This window comes from Schistocerca cancellata, chromosome 2 (genome assembly GCF_023864275.1).
Source record: "Schistocerca cancellata isolate TAMUIC-IGC-003103 chromosome 2, iqSchCanc2.1, whole genome shotgun sequence".
Taxonomy (NCBI): Eukaryota; Metazoa; Arthropoda; class Insecta; order Orthoptera; family Acrididae; genus Schistocerca; species Schistocerca cancellata.
In genome coordinates this window covers 321683401-321707892 of record NC_064627.1, presented here as the reverse complement: position 1 = coordinate 321707892, position 24492 = coordinate 321683401, and the positions used below count along the sequence as shown (strand labels likewise).

Genomic DNA, 24492 nt, shown 5'->3' with positions numbered 1-24492 from the left:
ATAGTCAAACGTTCTACAGTGACTTTGTCAACAAACTAGTTTCTCGTTGGGGGTATTGTGTTCGTCGCCAGAATGACTATGTTGACAAATAAATATGTGTACATGAAGAATAATGATGTAGAATGTGGATAGCGTTTGTTTTATTTAAAAACTTGTATTTGTATGGAGGTTAGCCTGACACGAAAGTGAAATGGCGTTAAGCACTTCAAACGAGAAGAGAATAGAAGCTTTTGAAATGTGGTGTTACAGAAGAATGTGTAGATCAGACGGGTAAACTGAGTAATTAATGAGGAGGTACTGAATCGAATTGGGGATAAAGAAGAAATTATGGCACAATTTGAATAAATGGAGGTATCGGATTATAGTACGTATCCTGAGGCATCAAGGAGCCATTGCTCTGGAAACTGCAGGAAGTTAGGCTGGTAAAAATTGTAGAGGGGGACCAAGGGATGAATACATGAAGGAGGTTTAAATGGGTGAAACTTGCAGTAGTTATTCGGAGCTGAAGAGGCTTGCGCAAGATGCACTAGCATGGCGAGCTGCGTCCATTTAGTCTTCGGACTGAAGATTACAACAACAAACACATGAGTACATAACATACGCACTTGTTGATCGCTGTGCGAGGTCGAAGCCCAGCAAATTTATTCTACATTTCAGTGTCTACAAAACACTAAAAAACTAATAACCATTTCATATATGCCACAGAGGCTACAGCTGGGAAAAAGGCGTTCTTTTTGTCTCCCGTGGTGTCCCTGGAACGTTTTCATGTAGGCAGCAAGCAGCTGGAAGCACAGCCTCCCGCGATACAGTTGCTCAAGCAGGCGCCTCCCCTCCACTGACGGGAGGGCGTCTGGGCAATGAACGTAATCAGCTGTGCGAAACGGCGGCGAGCACCCTCGGAGCATGCGTGGGCGTCGCCCCGCCTCCTGACCAATGGGAGAGAGAGGCGGGGCTTCGGAGGGCGCGTGCGTGGGCGAGGGGCGTGGCCGCGGCCTGGCGCAGGCTCCCCGGCTTGCGGACGCGGGCTGGGGGCTCAGTTGGGCCTCTGCGCGAGGTAAGGCAGGTGAGGGAGTTCTCCACGACCGCGGCGCACAGGCGACGGACGACCGACCACCGACCGGGACGTAGCAAGGGCGGCGACCTCGACACCTCAGCTGCTGGCACGCACTACTCACAGCACGACCACATGGCGGTTTCCACCCTCAACATGGCACCCTACTTTACGGGATACCCTTTTCAAGGTAAGCTGTCTCAACTTATTTTGGAATCTCTAGTGATGATTTTCGGAAGTTCTATTGTTGTGTCCATCTTTGGAGTGCTCAATTCGCTCGACCCGTAACTCTCCAACAAGTTCCTGAGATTTTATCTAACCTGATTATACACCGAATAACAGCTCCGTGATGTTACGACGTTCTACAGTTTAGCTGCTACTCAACATCCGGTGCTGCATAATGACGAATAAGAAACTGACCGAAATGTCACATCAGGACTGCGACGCTATTACTCAGCTGATTACCCGGAAAGGTTTCGACTGACTTTTTTTTTCTACAAATAAACAGAATTTGCCAGTTACAAATTCCATAAATGCACTTATCACGTTCTGTAGCTCGCTCAAGTCCATATTGGTGTATCACAGTTTCCGTGGACTATTTTGGAACATGCTTAAAACAGCTTCTTCTCCCGGCAGGGCGTACAAATGAAATTCTTTTAGTGCTCGCTTCGTTCCTCTTGTAAATTTCGGGATTTGTTTTCCATGTATCTCCTTACTTTACGCTCCCTTGAATATTACTCCTACTGAACCTGAGTCTAATCGACCCATAATATCCTTAACCCTTTGGAAAGCTCGTTTTACTTTGTAAATGAAAGCGTGGTGCTTCAGCCGCTGATTCGTACAGGACCATTTGTATTCTGTGTCGTGTACGATCCAGCCTGTCTGTTAGATATCACAATGGTTTTGAAACCGTGTTTATTTTTCGAGTGTCATGAATACAACCACTCCCATTTATTGTTAATGCCGACATAAAACGTATTTCAGCAGAACCACCACGGATGACGTGTAACCTTGTCAATAGTTTCCTCACTGTAATTCAGACGTTACTTTCAGGAACGTTGTTGACTCGTTTCAGTCTTATATTTTAACGTATTTCAATCTTTCGCTTTCGTTAAGTAATACGTTTCCGTTTAGAGTGGAGATATTTTCTGCAATATAACAAAATGTACAAGCTTCTGTGCTTCACGTCCGCTTCATGAATGTTGCCTGTTGTTTTAACCTAGTGTCATGCACCCGAGCGATTCGAAATATTCAGCATTATTTTTCCTTGACGGAAACTCTGAAAATATAACAAGTAGTACTATTTCCAAAAGGGAATTGAGTACCAGTGTCACAAAATGGAAATCACAAAATATCAAAACAAAATCAGCTTACTAATTTCAGCGAACTCTCTACTTCCATGTCGTGTCCTAAACATCAGGATGTTAATTATTATTTTTCTGTATCCCATAAAAACCGTGTATAAATGTCACGTACATAGAGCCATAAAAATGTTTTGTTGTTAAGAGTTCCTTTATTGTGAATTCGACGTGGAAGTTTGTGTGGGAAACGCAGAGAAAAATTGCCTGTCAGGAGGAACAGAAATTCAATATCCTTACCGTTCCCATTTCCATAGAGATAGCGTATTTTGCCTAATACTGCTGTTCGAATAAATCGTATCATAAATCCAGAGCTTTCTGTATGCCGTAACGCGGGATGAAACAGACAGCTAGAAGCAACTGCGTTGGAAAAGTAAAAATATGTCTGTCTGCTCTCAAAGTTGTGCGCATTCATTCTCATACCTTTACACTGATAGTATTAATTAGATGAACGTTTTTGACCCTCGGTATTTCAGATTGAATTTGACCTATTTCAAGTTTATTTTCAAATGAGTTTTCGTACTGTAGGCCAGTTAATCCTCTTATCCTTCGGACAGTGTGTTTACACCAGCCTGAAGACGAATTCACGGTGTTCGAAAACGGTGTGAAATAAACTAAATTTCTTTGTAAGTAGCTGCCCCAAAAGTGGTTCCAAAATACAATATACATTACCGTATTTTACCCTAGCAGTAACACAATCATTAATTAAGGAAAACAAGTGACTATAACGAAGTTTATTGTGCAGTAAGTCGATCTTTTTAAATAAGCTGACAACTGTAATTCAAGTCTAAAAATGTGATCTATTGTATCGTTGGATAACGCAATGTTACTTCCCCGGATACATTTAAGCTCGTCGTGACATTTAGCATCTGTAGGTCACATGTGTTATTGACATTAGTTATTTAGAATTTTGTTGCGTAAAACCTTATTATGGAGAGTATAATCTTAAATTCAAACGAAGGGAAAAAATTTGCTACTGTTTCAGCTATTTAGTTTTTAAACTTTAGCTCATCACACACATTCATAGTATGCTACCTTTTCATACATTTATTAAATAGCTAAAATACACGACTCATCCGGATGTGTAAATAAATGTATTTCCGCGAAATGTATCATTCATTGGCTATCAAGGCAGCTATTGTCACTGTTATTGTACTGCGCAGCATTACATGAGACTCACTATCTCGGCACCTTATCATTTGTCGATGTCTCGTGAGTCGAACGTAAATTTGTTCGTAATCAAATATAAGACGAGAAAATCCAATTATACGAACTGGAATTCGCAGGCCTATAAATTGTAATCTTTTATTTTAATGAAATATGGTCCATCCGCGAATGACATCGACTTCCGATGTAGGTTCTTAATTTTTAAGAAACTTAAAACGAAAAAAGAAAACAATACATCTGCCGTAGCTGAGAAGCCATCAGGGAGCTGGCCTTAAGGATCAAGTATTATGTGTTGCGTAAAGGTTTTAATATTTGGGGAGAAGGGGATATTTCTTATAATGTGTACCATTATTATGTTTCATCTTACTTACTTAGTGTATTGCGACAGATATTTCTTTTTCCATTGAGTCAGCCACACATGTCACCTTCGCCTTACAACTGGAGAAGTGAAGTGCTTAATAACCAGGAGTTGCGTTTGAAAAGTCTAATCTTTCAGATAGCATTCGTTCTTTGTGGAGGCGTCTCCCTAAAGGCTGTCATGGAAACTGTAGGCCTTTTTTAAAGATGAATGTTAAGGTACTCTAAGCATCGCTAATGCTAATTCACATTGACTGCAAAAAAGTCGTCACATAGAGGTACAAAATAAGTGCAGTTTATTTCCGGGCTATTTTGATATAAGTAAGCTGAAAACGTTAATGAGATAGTATTTAATAATGTCAGCTGTAAAATTATTGCTCAGACAAAAAAAAAAAAAAGATTTCATTTTTTATTTCACGAAAAATAGGAAAAACTAATGAAAATGAAGAAAACTCGTGTAGCTCTATTAGTCTATTTTTTACGCCACACTCTTTTCATTTTGCTCATCAGATCGTCATATATATATGTCTTTTCCTTGACGTGTTCCAAAATTAAGTATTTCTCATTTCCACACAGTCTTTATGGCTATTTTTTTAAATGGAAATTTTCGTAGCAATTTTTTTAAATGGAAACTTTCGTGGCTATTTTTTAAATGGAAATTTTCGTGTCGTTTGGCAATGTTTAGCTTCAAGTAAATAACACACAACAGACCGAGACAGCTGGTGTGAAAGAACGACACATGAATGGAAGACGCGAGGGAACGTGAAAAACAGCTAATGATCTGTCAAAACTTAGTGAATTTCTTCCGGAATAAATTAATACAAACGAACAGATCCAACCTGCAGATTCTCTCTCCCTAGCTTCATCATTACTATACGCTGCCGCAAAAACAGTGACATATTTTAAACATTGAATTTGACTGCGCAGATATACAACTAGACATTATCAGTGTGCATTGTATAAATGGTTGCTTCGTACCATTTTATTACGCATGTCTCTTTTTAATAAATTTACGTCTTTTAGGTGTGAACCATTGTTGGCGCTGCAATTTTCGGCACGAAAACGCATACTTGCGATAACCTTGCTAAAAGTGTCAAAAAAATTTCCGTGTGATTATTGCTCTTCTAGTCCTCAATAAATTTTGGCTTGTCAGCATACACTTTAGATTTCATAAATCCCCACAGAAAAAAGTCACAAAGCGAATCATGTGTGGCCAGATGACGTCACCAAAGCGGAAAACAAGACGTTCTGGAGACATTCTGCCTAAGGCTGCCATGAATGTTCTAGCTGTGTGATGTAACGCCCAGTCGGAACCACAACGACTTAACAATTATGAACATCCTTACGTCGCATTTCCTACATGGCGAACTGTGGCAACATAATAACATATCACTCTGACGTTACTGTGGCTGTGCTACCTCCATCGTTCTTTAAAAAATATGGATGCTTCGTAGCACAGAAGTTACTTTATGATATGGCTTATATCATAAAATAACTTTTGTGCTATGAAGCGGTGTTCGGTGCAATTGATGAAGATTGGTCGGCGCCCAGTACCTCGTCAGCTATCAAGCAAAAATCGCGTTGAGTGTTGATCATCTTCACTACTTGTGTGCAAAATATGTGACGTGCTTGCTGATCTCTGGGCTACAGTTGTTGCACCACTCGGAGCTTGTGATGCAAAGGAATATCACATGCAACATCCACCGTAGACTTCTTTCCGAGATGTTAAGGATTTGCGAATGCCGACGAATTGATCGCGCTGGACTTTTGATTGCGACTAATATCAGAATGTTGCCGAAACAAAAGCTGCGTTCTGCGACACTGCTATACATTTGAAAAACTTTTCAACTGCGATCGTACTATGTACGTTTGAGTAACGGTTCACTATGACGTAGTGTTTTGAACCGCGCTGTGCCTTGATACTAACTCATCAACTAGTTAGGAAGCCGCAGTCAACAATGGCGCGCAGTTTAAAACAGGTCATTGTTTCTGCCGCACCCTGTGTATGCAGCTGGCGCTGTGAGAAAATACTTATGGTCTCCCAACAATAATAAAACTATGCTATGAAACTGCTGCCGGTCACCAAACTGATGAAATATTTAGAACTTTTATTGATATAACAGGTTTAGGGCAGTGAGTTTATCACCAGATGGCTCTCCGTACATTTATGGGAGGTAATAGGTAGCTGTTTCACAATACTCATTTCACCATACAGGAATGTCTGTCCTCAACATGTCATCCGTTGACAAAATATGTAGCGTGAAGAACAGCCTTTTTTCAACGTTTGATTACGTTATTGTTGACATTAAAATAAAGGTTGGTTATAGGAATTTATATGATAAATAGTGAGAGTATCACTACTGACAAGCCTTTGTTATACGGTGGACCGTGTAACGCGTTTCGCAGTTGCATGCTATCCTACAACATATTGTGTCCAGTCAATAGCTGCTTTACCTAAACATCCAAAGCAAACCAATACACAATAATGAAAAGTCGTTGTCACGTTAGTCAGGCGAAGTGTTCTTCATACGTTACGATGTGTAGGTGCCCCGTCAAGATATTCTTCATAACTATTTATAAACAAATATTTACGTTGCATATCGCACCAGCTGTCACTATAGCTCGTAGAAAATATTTAACTTTTCCTTAAGACACCGCAAGCAAACGAAGAAAATCAGTGAAGAGCATCTGTGCACAGCGTCTGTAAACGAAACGAAATGGAAAGGATGTTTTGCTCTGAGCCTATTTTATTTTCTCCGAATGCTTTCTAACCCTCAATATCAGATAACTCCCTTCGAGTCCTAAAATAAAGAGCGAGAAGATACTCTTGATTCTCTGCTCGCATGACAGTCAGTAACTAAAAGCGTATATCAACTTATCCATTTTAACGTAGGAATAACGTTAGCTAGCTGTTTTTACGGTGACGTCGTGTGGTATTCAGCGCCACGGTGGACAAGCGCAACTCACCTTTATGTATTTTCTACCGCTGCTGTAGGGTCGTCTCGGAAGCAATAAATGAAACATGGCCGTGTTTCTTGCAGGTACTTTGTAACAGTACTTTGCTGCATGCACCCGGGTTTTAAGCTCCATCTTGCTATGTGTTACAGCCGCTACTGCACAGTTTACACACGGATCGGGGAACGTTAGTGTTGATCACAAAAGAATGTTTTACGGGTCTGTTTGAGGTAGCTAACACCTTGAAAGTATTTATTGCGATATTTTCTGTATTTTAACAACGGTTTTCTAAGAAAATGCGAAACAATCAAGAGTGATTTGAGTAACAGAGATTGGATTTGTTGAGAAAAGGCAGTGTCAGTTACATTTGGCTTCTTTGTTTTCCTAAGGAAATGATGTCGGATTTACTCCGCTCAGCAGCATTTTCATCAGTGTTCTTTCTCCATATCACCCTAATATTACTCGATATCAACATATACTTCTCGTGTTTTGAACAATGTTCTCACAAGCGAAGTTGCTGCGACGGTTCCCGAACAACACACACTTGCAGTTTTCTTAATATGCCAGCTTGGTAGACACAAATACATGGTTCGTCACTGATAAAAATAAATTGATCAGATACACTTCAAACATTCCGTTCACTGTTTCCACAACGGTTGGTTAATTAGCTCTTTCATAGTTGAAGAAAAATATACTGATTTGGACTTGAGGTGCTACTTAATGGAACGAGAATAAGCTGAACAAAAAAGCTGAACAAAAAAGCTAAAACTGCTTGTTACGTGTGAATAGTCAAATATCTGTAATGAACTATTGCCCTTACATATTTCCTAATATTCTGCGTTTGTAATTACCACTGTGTGTGCGCTATTCGCCTATGTCAACGTCAGAATATTTTTAAGTTATTTTAATGTCAGAAAATGAAAACACTTTAGGCACGATTTTCATTCTGTGTAGTAAATTCCATTTTTAAAAGTGAGGTGCGTCATAAGGCTGACAAACCGCACTCGAAGGCTATTTTGTCAGAATATTGCGAGACCGCGTTACTCATTTTGTAAAAACGAGAGACTAAGTCTTACAACCTTTCTGCAAACAAAAATCAATAGACGATTATTTGTTAGAATATTTAGTTAGGTTTCCGTCGATGGTAGAGTGAAGCCTCAGGATATGTAGCTCTTAACTGTATAATTTTATGTTAGTTACAGGAAGTGAATATAGCGAAATATATAAACGAAATACCAATATAATTAATATGTTTTTATTTCCCTCAATTGATCCTTGTAGGTATTCTTGTGATTGAAGAAAGGGGGGAGTGGAGCTAAAGAAGAAACAAATAAATGCTCACTAATGTTGAATGACGACAAACATACTCGTATAACTATGTTTTGCTAGAAGGCAGATAACGTTAAACATTTTTTATGCAGGCTAGGCCTTAGCGTTCGAACATCCAGGATGAAGGTTCCTTCGTTGTGTGAGTAGAAAACATGAAACTAAGTACCGACACCGTGCGTAGTTTCCTGGGCGATAACTCGAAGCAGGCAAGAAAATCAGCAGCATATCTGTCTACTCACATCTTAATATGTTGTGGAATAATTTCATTCATATGAGACCAACAGCTGTGTGTTTGAGTATATTTCTTAATCAGTGCTCAATGATAACCGCAGCAGTGTTTCCTAGCACCCGGTAAAATATTCTGCCTGAATGAAACCAGCTAGCAAATTTACAACATACGAAACATTTTCATGTGTGATTACAGCAGATTTGGCTCAGACGTCAGCAAGGCTACATTATTTCAGACACTAATAAGGACGTAGTGTTAATATTAGCCGACGAGTTATTGTAAGGCAATACGAATAACTTTGTTTTGCGTTTTGTTGGTAGGAGATTTTTATTTGGGAGTGGAACATCATTTGAATCGGTCATTTGCTAATATAAGGTCTCAAAATTACACTCGCACTGCCCATACACTTATTGCGTTACATTCTGCTGGTTACAGTCCCAGGGATTAGTGAAATCACAACTGGTGACCTAGGTCAGGCAATATCAATGCCACAACAGGTATATATGTGTGTGTGTGTGTGTGGGTGGGTGTGTCCACTGGAGAGAATGGAAGCGAACATAGAGAATGCGAATTAGTCACAAAACGCCATTGTTCACTCCCGTTGTGGACAGTCCGCCTCCATAGGTGAGGGTCAGCACAGCAGGATGCCATGCAAGGGGCTCGGGTTCATTCCCTGCCGGGTCGGAGATTTTCACTGTTCGGGGATTGCGTGTTGCGTTATCTCCATCATGATTTCATCATTGTCGACACAAAAGTCGCCGAAGTGGCGTCAGCTAAAAAGATTTGCACCTGGCGACTGTGGCCATACGCACATTTCACTTATCTGTGAACAACTTTTACCCTAACGCAAACGGAAGGGAGCACGGGATAACGAACAGCCTAAAACGCTGCATCATGTTTTGGCGCTAATAATCGGCACACGTGATGCAGCACTATGAAGCTAGTGACACGATGAAAAAGCTGTGATATTAAAGGAGGGTTATTTTTCTTTGCGAGCGCACTATTTTTAACGAAGTACGCAAAATGGATTGGGAAGGGAAGGATTTATCTATCTCAGCTTGTACGTAAACGTGAGATTCATGGAGGAAGTGCACTTAACACTGATTTCCAGCTTCACCTTTCCTTAGTACTAGCCCAAAACTTTGCACATATCCTTGGTGAGGATTTTCGGTCGTTTTCACAGCTGGGGATGCCATTTAAATGCAGAACATTTCTGCCGAAGTCCAACACAACCTGCAGAGAGGCTAACACTAACGCTCTGGTTATTATTAACAAGAGACATTTATGTTAGTGATTGTTTCGCATTTCAGTGGCTGCTATATATCAAATACTTTGTGATGTCTGCAGTGACATGTTCCAAGAATTTCAAGGATGCTGTTAAAGTTGATGTAAGGAAGATAATGTCAATAAAATATGATTAATGAAATATACATATGACCTTTCACATAGGCTACTTGGTAAAATCTGGTATGTAGCTTGTTAGAGGGCAGACAGCGTGATCCCGAGTGAACCATTTTCATTTACCATAAAAAATCTCTTAACATAGCAGTGATCCATCAACCATGTCCCTACAGCTATCATGGAAATAGGCAACGAGAATGATCAGGTACTTCGTATATTTTTAATTTTAACAAGTGTAATAGATACGTATTCACGCTTTTTTGCTTTCAAGGGAATGTATTGTGCTTTACATTTTGATTAAGAAGAATTACAAAGCTTGTGCTTATTCACTCCGCTCCCGCGTGATGCAAGCATCTAATGAATATATCATCTTTCTGACTTCCCTAGAAGGGCCTTTGAGTACTTCGGTACTTTTCTACAAAATGGCTCTGAGCACTATGGGACTTAACTACTGAGGTCATCAGTCCCCTAGAACTTAGAACTACTTAAACCTAACTAACCTAAGGACATCACACACATCCATGCCCGAGGCAGGATTCGAACCTGCGACCCGAGCGGTCACGCGGTTCCAAACTGACGCGCTTAGAACCGCACGGCCACACCGGTCGGCGGTACTTTTCTACCAATCTTATTTCTTTTTCTTCGGCGTTTGTGCTGTGGTTCTACTGGACCCCAGAAGTGTATATAATATTTACTTCCTTCTACTAGCATCATTACATTCCCTTCAAACACTCGGTTGCTCACGCACTTCATGTCAACAACAACAAGAGCAAAGTAGGAGACCAAAGCTCTCTGTACTTCTAATGCCGAAGCGGGGAGGATGCGAACTTCCTTTTTGCTGGTCTGTGAAAGACATACAACCGGCGGAACACAAGGGATTGTGAACCGAACACCGTTTGCTAGCGCGCGTGAGCAGAGAGGATTCTCTTTCGCTGTTTTACGTTTGCACCAGTATAAACTGGGTTCAGAGGTAGCACTTCTGATGACAGAAAACAGTGCGGACGACGTGTTCCCCATATAAAAATGGGTGCCACTTTACAGGTAGTCTTCCGTTAATAACAGTTGCAGATGTACCGTTTATTGAAGTTCCAGAGTGGAATAAAATATTTACAGATTCTGTCATTGTTTTCATTTACGTGTAGCAACGCACATAACCCGATATAAATCTCTATACTAATAACTTTATTTGTGCGCTCAGAGCTTGGTCGCTGCAACTTTTGTTTATATACAATAAATTATTTGTAACAATGAGATTGGTGTTGTTTGATACACACTGTGCTTCATATTGTTGATCTGAAGCACTTGCAGTAAGGTAACAGTGTCGGAACTGCTAGCATTGACCGCAATATAATACACTTCTACTTCGTGTGAAACGCTTTACACTGCAGTCTTTTCTACAGTTTCATTCATGTTTATTTATTTTATATTTCTTTCATTCTTTTTCAATGTTTCTCTCTTCTAAAAATGGTTCATTTAGCATCAGTTTTTCCAATTAGTTCTTTTTCTGGACATCTTTAACTTTATAACTTGTCATTCAGTGAGAAAAAAATTTTATTCCTCAAGGCCTCCTTAGCTTAAGCCATCGGTTCGCAGTGCATAGGATATTCAATAAAAATATAAAACATATACGATTTTATGATTGACAATATTTACAAGTTCTTGGGTTTTGCATCCAAGGAGCCATTTTCTTTTTACGTGGTATTTCGACAACTTAGTTGTCTTGATGGGAGTCGAGGGCCTGAAGGATAACACGATTGGCAATGATTTAGAATAAATTGCCTAGACTTAATTTATATATCAGACAATCCAATGGAGGATTTGAATTATTCTGTAATCTTCTTTCCTTATCCGCCATAGTAGAATATGCTTTGCATAAGATGGATTTCTCAGGTAATTATTTCAGCTTTTTCTTTTATTTTTTTGACATATACAAAAATGTCCGCAGAGTAACAAAATGATTTTAGACAATTACCATTTAGGTAAGAGTGTAGTGTCTTGCACCTTTCCTAAACTTTAATTTACTCTGCAGAAAGGCACTGGACGACATAATTTTCATTTACAGTGCCAGCGTTTGAAAGCGTGGGAGTATCCATCCTTCAATACATTCAGGGCTGACAACATTTCAAGAAGTAATGGACAAACTCATGCTATTCTTCATATCAGACATTCTACACGAAATCTTCTGCATTACTGACGAGAAACGTTCATTCGTCACCTCTTACAACTGGCAACGGAAGAAAACTACGTTACTGATACCAACAGAATTTCTTCTGAATTCCTGGCTTCACACTGAAGTTACGCGTTCGATCAGAAAATTTTATGACAGGCCCAGCAACAACGCCCTCAAGTAATTTAGCTCTATGAAGACAATTATTTTGCACTTGATGCAGCAGTTTATTTGAAACTTCAGATAAAGAATGATAAGGAAAAGTCCACTTACTTCAGCTAATGTCGTTACAAAAATTCAAAGTAAGCCACACCATAATGCGCAAGCTCCTGCTTCCATGTGGGGGACAGTTATTGTTTCTGAGTCGGTGAATTCCTCGGTTCAACAGTAATAAAGGCAAACGATATTAGAACTAATACTGCAGCCCGACATCTAAAGTGCATTCAAAGTCTTATGCGAGAGCGCGCTGAAAGTAATGCCTCCGAATTTTTTATGTGAAAACTCTTAAAGCTTTTTAAATAAAACAAACGTTATTAACATTCTACATCTTTATTCTTCGTGTCAACGTTTTTTTTCTCAAGATAGACATCCCTGCGGCGAACATTTCTCTCGACGAGGACCAGTTTCTTGTGCCGTCACTAAGGAATGTTCTATTTTGTTGACGGAGCCACCAGCCTCACTTCTGCTTCTACCGCTTCGTCGCTATTAATGGGAAGTCCTCGAAGGTATTCAAGTTTAGGAAACAGATGAAAATCTGATGTCATGCAAGAGGGTATTTGGGCCGAGAAGACGCGCCAGGCCTCAGCGCCACACAAACCCGGCACTCCACCCCACTCCAACCCTGTCCTTCGTACGCCCCCGGTAGCAGAGTGGTCAGCGCGACAGAATGTCAATCCTATGGGCCCGGATTCGATTCCCGGCTGGTTCGGAGATTTTCTCCGCTCAGGGACTGGGTGTTCTGTTGTCCTAATCATCATCATATCATCCCAATCGACGCGCAAGTCGCCGAAGTGGCGTCAAATCGAAAAACTTACACCCGGCGAGTGGTCTACTCCGGCCATTGTGGCCGAGCGGTTCTAGGCGCTTCAGTCCGGAACCGCGCTGCTGCTACGGTCGCAGGTTCGAATCCTGCGTCGGGTATGGATGTGTGTGATGTCCTTAGGTTAGGTTTAAGTAGTTCTAAGTCTAGGGGAGTGATGACCTCAGATGTCAAGACCCATAGCGCTTGCAGCCATTTGAACCATTTTTAACGGTCTAGCCGACGGGAGGCCTTAGTCACACGACGACCCTGTCCTTCGTGTTTCTTGCAGTCATACTCTGATAAATACGAGAAGAAAAAGATATGTTTGCACCTAGAAGCGTACACATTGAGGTTAGCACCACCATTTCCTTCATTGCAGCCATGAACAACCGCAGCGCGGGGTAGCCGAGTGGCCTAGGGCACATCGCCACGGTTCGCGCAGCTCTCCCCCCCCCCCCCCCCCCCGTCGGAAGCTGGGTTAAGTAGCGTGTAAGCCTAGTGACCGATGGCCTCAGCAGTTGGGTCCCATAGGAACTTACCACAAAATTCATTTCATGAACAACCCAACGTCTCACATTACTGATGATACAATCATCACCGTACACAGCATTTATACTTGTATGGATTTCAATTCGAGGCACATTTTCTGCGGTTAGAAACTCTATTAAAGCGTGCTGTTTCCAACTCGTCACATATTTACATTACACACCGTTGTGTTACACGCTAGAGTTTGGAGACCTCCAGAGGCAGAGGGTTGGAGCTTGCAACAGCGAAGCGGGAAAGTCGACTGAGTAATAGCCATGACATGTCATACCTCAACCGATATTGAAAACAGAAAAAAATCAGAAGCATTAATTTTCAGCACATCCTCCTATGTTCCGAGTCATGTGCGGATGCACACATACTCCCCGAACTCTTACGGGACTTGGTGAGAATGTCTTCCACGAGTAATGAGTGTGTTGGGGTAGGACACTACGAATGTAGTGTGTGGACATACAAGGTGAGAATGTGGGTCTCGCGGGAGGCGTGCGCGAGACAGTCCCTGCAATCGCACTATCCTCTGTGCCCTCGATGGCTCAGATGGATGCCGGCACGAAAGCTCAGCGTGTTCGGTCAGAGGGTTAGCTGCCCTCTGTAATAAAAAAACTGAGTCAACGGCTCAACACTGAACTTGAACAGGTGTCATAGGACATCCGCACCCAACAAATGCAACGAACAAAATGAGAACAATAAAAAAAGATGGATAGAGTGTCTGCCATGCAAGCAGGAGATCCCGTGTTCGAGTCCCGGTCGGGGCACACATTTTCACCTGCCCCCGTTGATATATATCAATGCCCGTCAGCAGCTGAAGGTATTAACTTAATTCTAATTTCGTTCTAGTAACGTAAGTTCATCATCCGTTTTGTTAGATGATACCAAATGTCACCTGTCCAATCCATTTTTAATATCCAGCTATCGACCACATTTCGCAGACTTCTGGTTATTCTACTTCAGTTCCCAAACTATTAGCTTTTTTTTAGTACATCGCTGTGTTCCTAGACGCGGTTACAGTTTCAGAAACAACTTTCTTAGGTTCACTCCAGTACGTGTCTTTCAATGAGGTATGCTTTCGTCAATCAGTCACTACATCGCTACATTCCACGTACCCCAGTGGGTGGTAGTGAAAATGTTCATAGAAAACACAACATGCCTATTACTGCTCCGCTGTGGTATTCAGTCACAATACGGTATTTTTTTAATAATTAATCCCTTTGTCGAAATTGGCATGTCATTGGAAATCTCAATAATGAAAGAGCGCTGTTTCGTTCCAAACGCAACATTTTGTTTCTTACAAGGGAAAGAGCATACCTTTTGTTTCTATCGTCTCTATGTTTGGTATCACTCATACACATAAATAATGATGTGAATGATGAGAACGTCTATTAAAAGGAAATTGACGGTATTGTGAGTTCTTATGAATGCCGCTGTCAATACGATGAACGTTCGGTGCTTTTACGACAGGTAAGTAATGAGCAATAGGAACGTCGTCGCGAAAGATGTACTGCCATTATGTTAGACTTGAGAACAAATAACAGACAGATTCCCACCACTGCGCTTTTGAGCGGTAAATTAGTTGCGTTTTCTTATTCTATGTCTAATTACGTAGCTGCGTTTCTCCTTCAATTGTCATCAAGAGCCATCAATGATTAATAATCGTTACCATCAGAAGGAATTCAGCGACTCTCCGCAGACAACAAGAAATCGACGATCGAGTTTGAGCCCTACCTAAATAGGGATGGAACTGTGGTTTACATAAATTACGTCCACATGTGGCCTCTGCCTTGAATTATTTTTGAGTGTGGCTTACAAATTTATTTTTCTCCTACGCTAAAAAACCCTTGTGCCACACCGCTTTCGGAATTAGAGTGAACCAGTATGAGAGAGAGATCATTTTCCTTCATTGATGAAATGGAATAGGAGCTTGTTGGTGTATCTTCATGTCTGTGTTAGCTGTCAGTGACATGGCGGTTACGCCCAAAAGGTACTTTTTCCAAGATAAGTGACTGTTTGTTATCTTTAAGAACCATATTTACGGTAAAACGTTGTTCTTTCAGTAACATTCAAAAATTACGGCTGACCATTGTAATATTGCTATCCTTACTTAATTTAAGACAAAAAAGGAAAATAAAATCACAGAGTTTTTGAGGGGTGTTCGCTGACACATGCCTGTTACTGTTACAGAGAAAAGGAGTATGGCAGCGGTTTTCTTGCATTTTTCGTCTCATTACGTCTCGGAAGGTGGAAACATTTCATTACGTCTCGGAAGGTGAAAAATGAAACCTCAACCAAAGCACTCCGATTGTAAGTCTTTGAATTTGTTGTTACTTGCCCATAAAACAGAGCAGTAAGAGCAGAAAATCTTACGTAACATATATGACTCCCCATCTGTCTACGTTATGCGGCGATTTAGGATTTGTCTAAGGTTTTATATTTATTTTAAGAAAATTTCAGTCAGTACTATGAAGGAAATTTCATTATTTTTTAACATTTTGGGAGGTAGTGGGCAATTTTTAGTATAGAAATATTACAATAATTGTTTGACTTAACGTTCCACATCTTTATTCTTAAAGTCTACATATATGCAGCCCCCTGCCGTTAGAGGGTTCCCAGTTGTAGCGGGTGACATGGCGATGTGTGACGTAACTGTGTTGGTTCATGAAAAATAGCGAGCCGCAATCGATATTCGAGTCGGAAGAGTTCGGCCACACATGGAGGTCCCGCTCCGTCAGCTTGACCATGTCAGACTACACAGGAACGTTTCAACATGTACCTTAATCAGATGTCTTGGGTTCGCTGTCAAGCCATCATCCTCCGTACAGTCCTGAGCTGATCCCACCCCATTTTCATATGTTTCCAGAAAAGAACAGATTGGAGGACTTTACTTTGATGGTACTCCGTTGTACTCTAAACTAGAAGCACACAGACGGGGTGCACAGATTCCGTCCTTACGGGTGAATGAGAGACTGATGACCTTAGATATTTAGTCCCTTCAAATCCTTAATCAACAGTAGCAGCCGTAACGTTAATTTTTCTCTAAATCTATTCAGCACCCCTTAATTAGTTACCCTTCAGCAAATAGCAATACGCAATCATGGTGTACTGGTTAGCGCTGCTGCTTCTAGATCACAAGGTCCCGTGTTCGATTCCCCATCGTGTCGGGGATTACTTTTTCTCCCGGCCTGGATGTTTGTATTGTGCAGATCATTTCTTCTGATATTCATCGACGCGTAAGTCACCAAAGTGGCATCATACACCGAGGTGACAAGTTATGGTATAGCGATATTCACATACCCAGATGGGAAAGCGATATTCACATACACACATGGCAGTAGTATCGCGTACACAAGGTATAAAATGGAAGTTCATTGGCGGAGCTGTCATTTGTACTCAGATGATTCATGTGAAAAGCTTTCCAATGCGATTATGGCCGCACGACGGGATCTAGACGCATGGCGCATTCTGTTTTGGAAATCGTTAGCCGCAAGAAGTGGCCGTGCGGTTTGAGGCGCCATGTCACGGACTGCGCGGCCCCTCCCGCCGGAGGTTCGAGTCCTCCCTCGGGGCATGGGTGTGTGTGTTGTTCTTAGCATAAGCTAGTTTAAGTAGTGTGTAAGTCTAGGGACCGATGACCTCAGAATTTTGGCCCCTTAGGAATTCACACGCATTTGAGCATTTGAAATTGTTAGGGAATTCAATATTCCGAGATCCGCAGCGACAAGAGTGTGCCGAGAATACCAAGTTTCAGGCATTACGTCTCACCACAGACAACGCAGTGGCCGACGACCTTCACTTAACAACCGACGACAGCGGCGTTTAAGCAGCGTTGTCAGTGCTAACAGACAAGCAACACTGTGTGAAATAATCGCGGAAATCTATGTGGGACGTACGAATAACGTACCTGTTAGGACAGTGCAGCGAAATTAGGCGTTAGTGGGCTATGCCAGCAGACGACCGACGCGAGTGCCTTTGATAACAGCACGAAATCGCCTGCAGCGCCTCTCCTGGGCTCGTGACCATATCGTTCGGAGCCTAGAGATAGGAAAATCGTGGCTTAGTCAGATGAGTCAATATTTCAGTTGATAAGAGCTGACAGTAGGTTTCGAGTGTAGCGCAGACCCGATGAAACCTTGTACCCAAATTGTCAACAAGGCACTGTGCAAGCTGGTGGTAACTCCATAGCGGTGTGCGCCGTGCTTACACGGAATCAGCCGGGTCCTCTGGCCCAACTGAAACGATCGTTGACTGTAAATGGTTGTATTCAGCCACTTGGAGATCATTTGCGGCCACTCACGAACCTTATGTTCCTTGACATAGATGGAATTTTTATGGATGACAGTGCGCCGTGTCATCAGCCACGATTGTTTGCGATCGGGTTGAAAAACATCTTGGACGTTTCAAGCGAATGAGCCATCCAGATCGCCCTACATGAGACGCATCCCACATTTATAGGACGTATTCGACAGGTCAGTTCGTGCATAAAACCCTGCACCGACAACACTTTCGCAATTATTGGCAGCCTTAAAGGCAGCATGCCTCAGTATTTCCACAGGGGACTTCCAACGAACTGTCGAGTCCGTGCCTCGTCGAGCTGCTGCACTTAGAAGTAAATAAATAAACATCGTGTGACTAGGGCCTCCCGTCGGGTAGACCGTTCGCCTGGTGCAATTCTTTCAGTTTGACGCCACTTCGGCGACTTGCGCGTCGGTGGGGATGAAATGATGATGATTAGGACAACACAACACCCAGTCCCTGAGCGGAGAAAATCTCCGACCTAGCCGGGAATCGAAACCGGACCCTTAGGATTGACATTCTGTCGCGCTGACAGCTTTTTTTTTCATTTGGTTCGTTATTGATCGTTGTGTTTGGTCGTTGCGGATGTCCCAAGACATCCTGTTCAAGTTCGGTGGTTGATCCTTCCACTCAGTTAGGCCAACCGGCTCTCTGACCGAACACGCTGAGCTACCGTGCCGGCGCAATGGACTTTTTATGGATGACGGTTCGCCGTGTACCCGCCACGACTGTTTGCGATTGGGTTAACGTTCCACTCAGCTACGGGGGGCGGACTCGCTTTGAAGTGGAAAACGAGGTCCGACACGACATTAGGAGGTGTTCCACGACACTGTCACCTGTGTGTGTAGCTGACGTGCAACAGGTGGCCGAACAGAGGCAGACGGGGTCTCCCGGCCAATAATATTTTATGAACATTTCATTTTCCTCTAGTACCACACTTCAACACCTATTTTCTTTTTGTCTAAACTACTTATCGTCCATGTCTCACTTTCGCACAAGGCTACACTCCAGACAAATACCTTCACAAAAGATTCCTAACACTTCAATTTATATCAGATGCTAATGAATCCCTCTATTTCACAGATACTTTTCTTGGTATAGCCACTTTGCCTTTTATATTCTTATAAAATTCTACCTCTTTCTCCTCCTCCTTGTCCTGTTACCATTATTCTCGCTTCTGCATAGTGTACAAGAGTGATGCTTTTACGCCTCGTGAGATTGAAATTTTCTTTTCTGTCACCAGCACACGTTGCTCTATGTTGGAGGAAAGGGAAGAACACCATGCACATCATAAACTTCATTTTTATATTTTTCGAACATCAGTTGCTTGCTTGATGCACATTTGCATAATATAGTAAGCGCCCTAATAGTTATTTACAAACCAAACCCGATATGTCCAATTAAACCCGGATTCTGAATCTGTCATATCAGTAGCCGGTAGCAAGGCCACACGGCTCTACCGAGGTTTGGTTTCACTCCATTGTTCGCACACCAACCCTCGGCTTAACGCCAGATCGTACGGCAGATAAGACCTCTGCGTGTCTGTAGAATATTCCTGGGAAACAAGTATCGGCATTGAACACACAACATGTTCATTGTTCTGTTGCTATGCAGACACAGACGCCGTCTTCGCGCCGGGTAAAGGTGTCTAAACACAGCACCAAATATAATCACTAGATACATTGGTTTCCAAAACTTAGGGTTGAAAGTAACTTCCATATGATGTGTCGCTGGCAAGTAACACACCTCAATGAAATTTGGGCGATACATAAAAAGTAAAGAAGATAACTAAAAGAAATACGGAGTGAGACGAACAGAAATGACACTTTTATTGAAATAAAATAATTACACTGAAATCGAGACGGTGCACGTGATGGTCCTCTGGACTTTACAAAAGCCAGGATGTGGCTTTTAATTAGGTGGGTGATCATCACGGACGGCAATGCATGGTTGCAACGTGCTCGCATGCTGGCCACGGGGTTCGTAGGGAAGTCTTGCGGTAGAGCTTCCTCTTCCTCAAAAAATGGTTCAAATGTCTCTAAGAACTATGGGACTTAACATCTGAGGTCATCAATCCCTTAGACTCTGAACTACTTAAATCTAACAAACCTAAGGACATCACACACATCCATGCCCGAGGCAGGATTCGAACCTGCGACCGTAGCAGCCGTGTGGTTCCGGGCTGAAGCGCCTAGAACCGCTCGGTCATAGCGGCCGGCTTCTGTTCCTCCTCCTGTGCGGATGACAACTGCTGGATGGTCGCTGGTGCACACTGAAGTGCTGCAGTACGTCCCTCTAACGCACCTCACGCGTGCTCAGTGGGATTCAAGTACGGGCAACGGGCAGTCCAGTCCACTTGCCGAATATCCTCTCGTTCCAAGACCTCCTCCACTTGCGCTGTTCGATTATTTTGTGCATTGTCATCCGTAAAAATAAAGTCAGGGCCGATGGCCTAACTGAAAAGCATACAGGGAAGGAGTATACTGTCACAATAACATTGACCAGTGAGATTTTTTTTTTCCGTTATCAGTCTACTGACTGGTTTGATGCGGCCCGCCACGAATTCCTTTCCTGTGCTAACCTCTTCATCTCAGAGTAGCACTTACAACCTACGTCCTCAATTATTTGCTTGACGTATTCCAATCTCTGTCTTCCTCTACAGTTTTTGCCCTCTACAGCTCCCGCTAGTACCATGGAAGTCATTCCCTCATGTCTTAGCAGATGTCCTATCATCCTGTCCCTTCTCCTTGTCAGTGTTTTCCACATATTCCTTTCCTCTCCGATTCTGCGTAGAACCTCCTCATTCCTTACCTTATCAGTCCACCTAATTTTCAACATTCGTCTATAGCACCACATCTCAAATGCTTCGATTCTCTTCTGTTCCGGTTTTACCACAGTCCATGTTTCCCTACCATACAATGCTGTACTCCAGACGTACATCCTCAGAAATTTCTTCCTCAAATTAAGGCCAGTACTTGATATTAGTAGACTTCTCTTGGCCAGATATGCCTTTTTTGCCATAGCGAGTTTACCGTGTCCCAAGATTTGTAGGCAATATTATGCTTCCCCACACCATTACACCAGGTCCGGCAAAACGATAGCGTTCGACAATGTTCTTGGGAGCATTATGTATTCTACATCTCACCATATGACGGTACGCCCAGTATTGTAGCCAGCATGGAACCACGTTGCAAAGAATGCTTTACCACCAAGCAAAAATATCATTTCTGTTCACCTCTGCGTATTTCTTGCACTACCTTCTGTATTACACTGCAGCAGTTCTTTCCGTGAATGGTCCAAGTCTGATCGAACTATGTTACTTGGCTGTGGCACATCTTTGGAAGTTACTTCCGTTCTTAAGCTTTGCACACCAGTGAAATAATCTCAAACCTGACGTTGCACCTGCCCTAATAGGAATGAATACCACATTAAAGATATATTTAGAACCCAGAGACAGTGAACCTTCTATTTTACAAGCTTTGATTCATTATCCTAGCCGGCCGGTTTGGCCACGCGGTTCTAGGCACTACAGTCTGGAACCGCGCGACCGCTACGGTCGCAGGTTCGAATCCTGCCTCAGGCATGGATGTGTGTGATGTCCTTAGGTTAGTTAGGTTTAAGTAGTTATAGGTTCTAGGGGACAGATGATCTTAGAAGTTAAGTCCCATAGTGCTCAGCGTCATTTGAACCATTATCCTAAACGAATTCTTTACCCATGACGCCAGGCTAATTTTGCAGTCTTTTCGTTGTTGTTAAGAGTTTCAGTACTTCATTTTCCATTCGCGACGACACCAGTCGGCACACCTAGATTTCTGATCTATTTTATTGCGTTCAATAAACCGACAAACGTCAACTGACAGACTGTCCGGAGTTTGTTGGTTGATTTGGGGAGAAGGGACCAAACTGCGAGGTCATCGGTCCCATCGGATTAGGGAAGGATGGGGAAGTAAGTCGGCCGTGCCCTTTCAAAGGGAGCATCCCGGCATTTGCCTGAAGCGATTTGGCGAAATCACGGAAAACCTGAGTCAGGATGGACGGACGCGGGTTCGAACCGTCGTCCTCCAGAATGCGAGTCCACTGTGCTAACCATGAAGTTTGTTGAAATTTGTAGAGATAATTGTTTAGTGAATGTTAAGACTGGTTGATGTAATCTGTAATGTACTCTCATTCCATTACAGTAAAGATATGAATGTTGAGAAATGTAACGCAAACAGGTTGTCTACGCTTTTCATATATTTGTAGCTGTCCCCGACATCCATACCCAAACATTTATTTATATGATATTTGTAGAATAGTACCTCTATCGAGGTATACGCTATATAGAAAAAGTTGTTGAGTCTTGCATTACTTATTATGTAAAGAAAACGAAATTGGATAACATTTCTGGGAAATCTGCTGTTGTCATAACAGGCTGCTGCTATGCACGATTTCCTTTGGCAGTACTTAGGAACAAAATTTTCGCCTAGAGTAGCTTCCACTTTAACGACGCAAAATCGTGCCCTGACCTTCGTCCCCTAACAAAGTACTTCCAAATTTTCGGTCTTCGACGAGTTGTGTTCGTCCTGACTTTCTTCTCGAAGCCAATGACAATAAACGAGTCTACAGTAATACGAAAGTGAGTGAGAAATATTACACGGAGGAAACATTGGGAACCTCCTTGAGACACCACTCACATTATCTAATTACATTTGTTAAAGAGAGAAGAATTCTACAAGTACTTTTTAAGCGCAGTTTTTTGTTGCTTATTTGTTCGCCCAACCGCGCATATGGTTGGATAACAGTGTAAGAACATTGCCCGCAAAAAGACAAGGTGCCGGGTTCGAGACCCTGGGCTGGAACACAATTTTAATCTGCCAGGAAGTTTCAAAAGAGTGTAGACTCCCCTGCGCAGTGAAGGGCTCAATCAGAAATAAAAAGAATCTGTCGACAACGCAGTATTTTGAGCACTAGTTTTTCGTCTTAGCCTTATTGCAGTTTAAGCGTATTTTCACAGTGCGTTTCGCTTTTATTTATAAAGTATTGTCAGTGGTCATTCTGGAAATATCGTACACATATGTCAACACATTCTGGTGTTTATAAATACCGAAAGGTATTGACGTATTATGTAAACCATATTTCCATAGTGACCTGACGATGCATCACTAATAGAAGTGAAACCTGTCTGGTGGTAAATAATCGTAAACTGCAGTTCGCTCAAGGCAGAAAAATCATTAATTATCGATATAGTTCATCAGTAATTACTCCATTGTTGGCGGATGCCGGAATTGGCCTTTCAACAAAAACACGGAAGCTTCTTTGTGTTATTTTTATGGAATATGGTTATTTTCCATTTTTGAGGACCAGACGTAAAATACTTATAAATATTATGCTTTTGTGGTTTTATTTCAGCTCTTTTGGTGAAGCTAAATAGTTATTTATCAGGAATGCTGTAATTTACTGTAATCAGTGTTTCTGTTCTAGTATTGCAGAAAGCGAACTCAAACTCTAGAATACAAACAGACAGCAACCACTGTGGGAAAGGGGCTAAGCATTAATTCTCACGTAAACGAATGTTTATTAACATCCTTAATGATCATTGTCTCCTGTCACTAATCTAAACAATGGTACATTATTATGGGGCACTTGTGAAATGAAAAGGAAGCATTATAAGTAAAGAGCCTCTCGCGTAAGACCTTCAAATGTAAGACAATACATTTGGAACTCTTGACGATGCATTATTTCACGAAACGCAAGTTGCTTGACATACTTATCACCGGAGAAAGTAATTGGTAGCACACGAACTTTCATTTTATGTTATTCGTTGTTTCGAGAATTTAATTAAAATTTATAATGAAAATGTATATAACAAAGAAGTACTTGTGATATCTTTCACCCTAAATCAAATAAAATATCTTTAACAGGCTAACTAGAGCGAATTAGAGAAGTTTGAAAATTTTTTAATCTTATCAGATATGTGATTCATCGTTGGTACGGTTTCATTAATAATGCAATGAAAAAGTACATCAGCTAAAAGTTACCCAAAATGAATCTTTAATCTTGATGTAAATGAAATCACGGCATTAGTACTACAATTCTGAATAATAGCTAGAATACCAGTGTCCTACAGTCGAATGTCTCATGCTGTTATATCTGTACAAGTACTAGAAAGTGGTGTCTACATTCGCTTTTGTTCTGACAACTGCTACGTTGACTCAAACACAAATTCTTACACTGACCCAAATCCAGATAGTAAGTGCTGTTTTGCTGAGCAAACCCTCCGATACTATGGCGGGTATAACTGTTACTACCAGGTGTCTAGCACAATCTTCATCAACGGTTAAAAAAGAAACCTATAAAGCAGTAAAATCATAAATCAGCTCGACAGTTAACGTCCGACGTGCACTAGCATCAGTACTGGGGCGACCTTTGTACTGCACGCGAAGAAAATAACTAAGTACGAAGAGGTATAAAATTTGTAATTTTCACTAGGCCCCAACACTTACGATCAGAGGTAACAAGATGAAGCATATAACAGCATCCAGAGTTTCGTTTTACCGTTCTTTCCTCACACATCTCACTGTATCGTGCGGTTTTGTCCCGAATTCTGTAAATCATCCCGAACCTGCCACGCGCCACGCCTATGTATTT

General features: G+C 41.8%; 1 protein-coding gene across 1 annotated transcript in view; it reads left to right on the top strand.

The window, feature by feature from the left end:
* Positions 1–1120: 1120 nt before the first annotated feature.
* LOC126153682 (protein gooseberry-like) overlaps positions 1121–24492 on the top strand; it is a 225567-nt gene continuing 202195 nt past the window's right edge. The window contains exon 1 of the mRNA XM_049916087.1: positions 1121–1241. Coding sequence (XP_049772044.1) covers positions 1187–1241 — 55 coding nt within the window. The 5' untranslated portion in view covers positions 1121–1186. The remainder of the gene's footprint in view (positions 1242–24492) is intronic.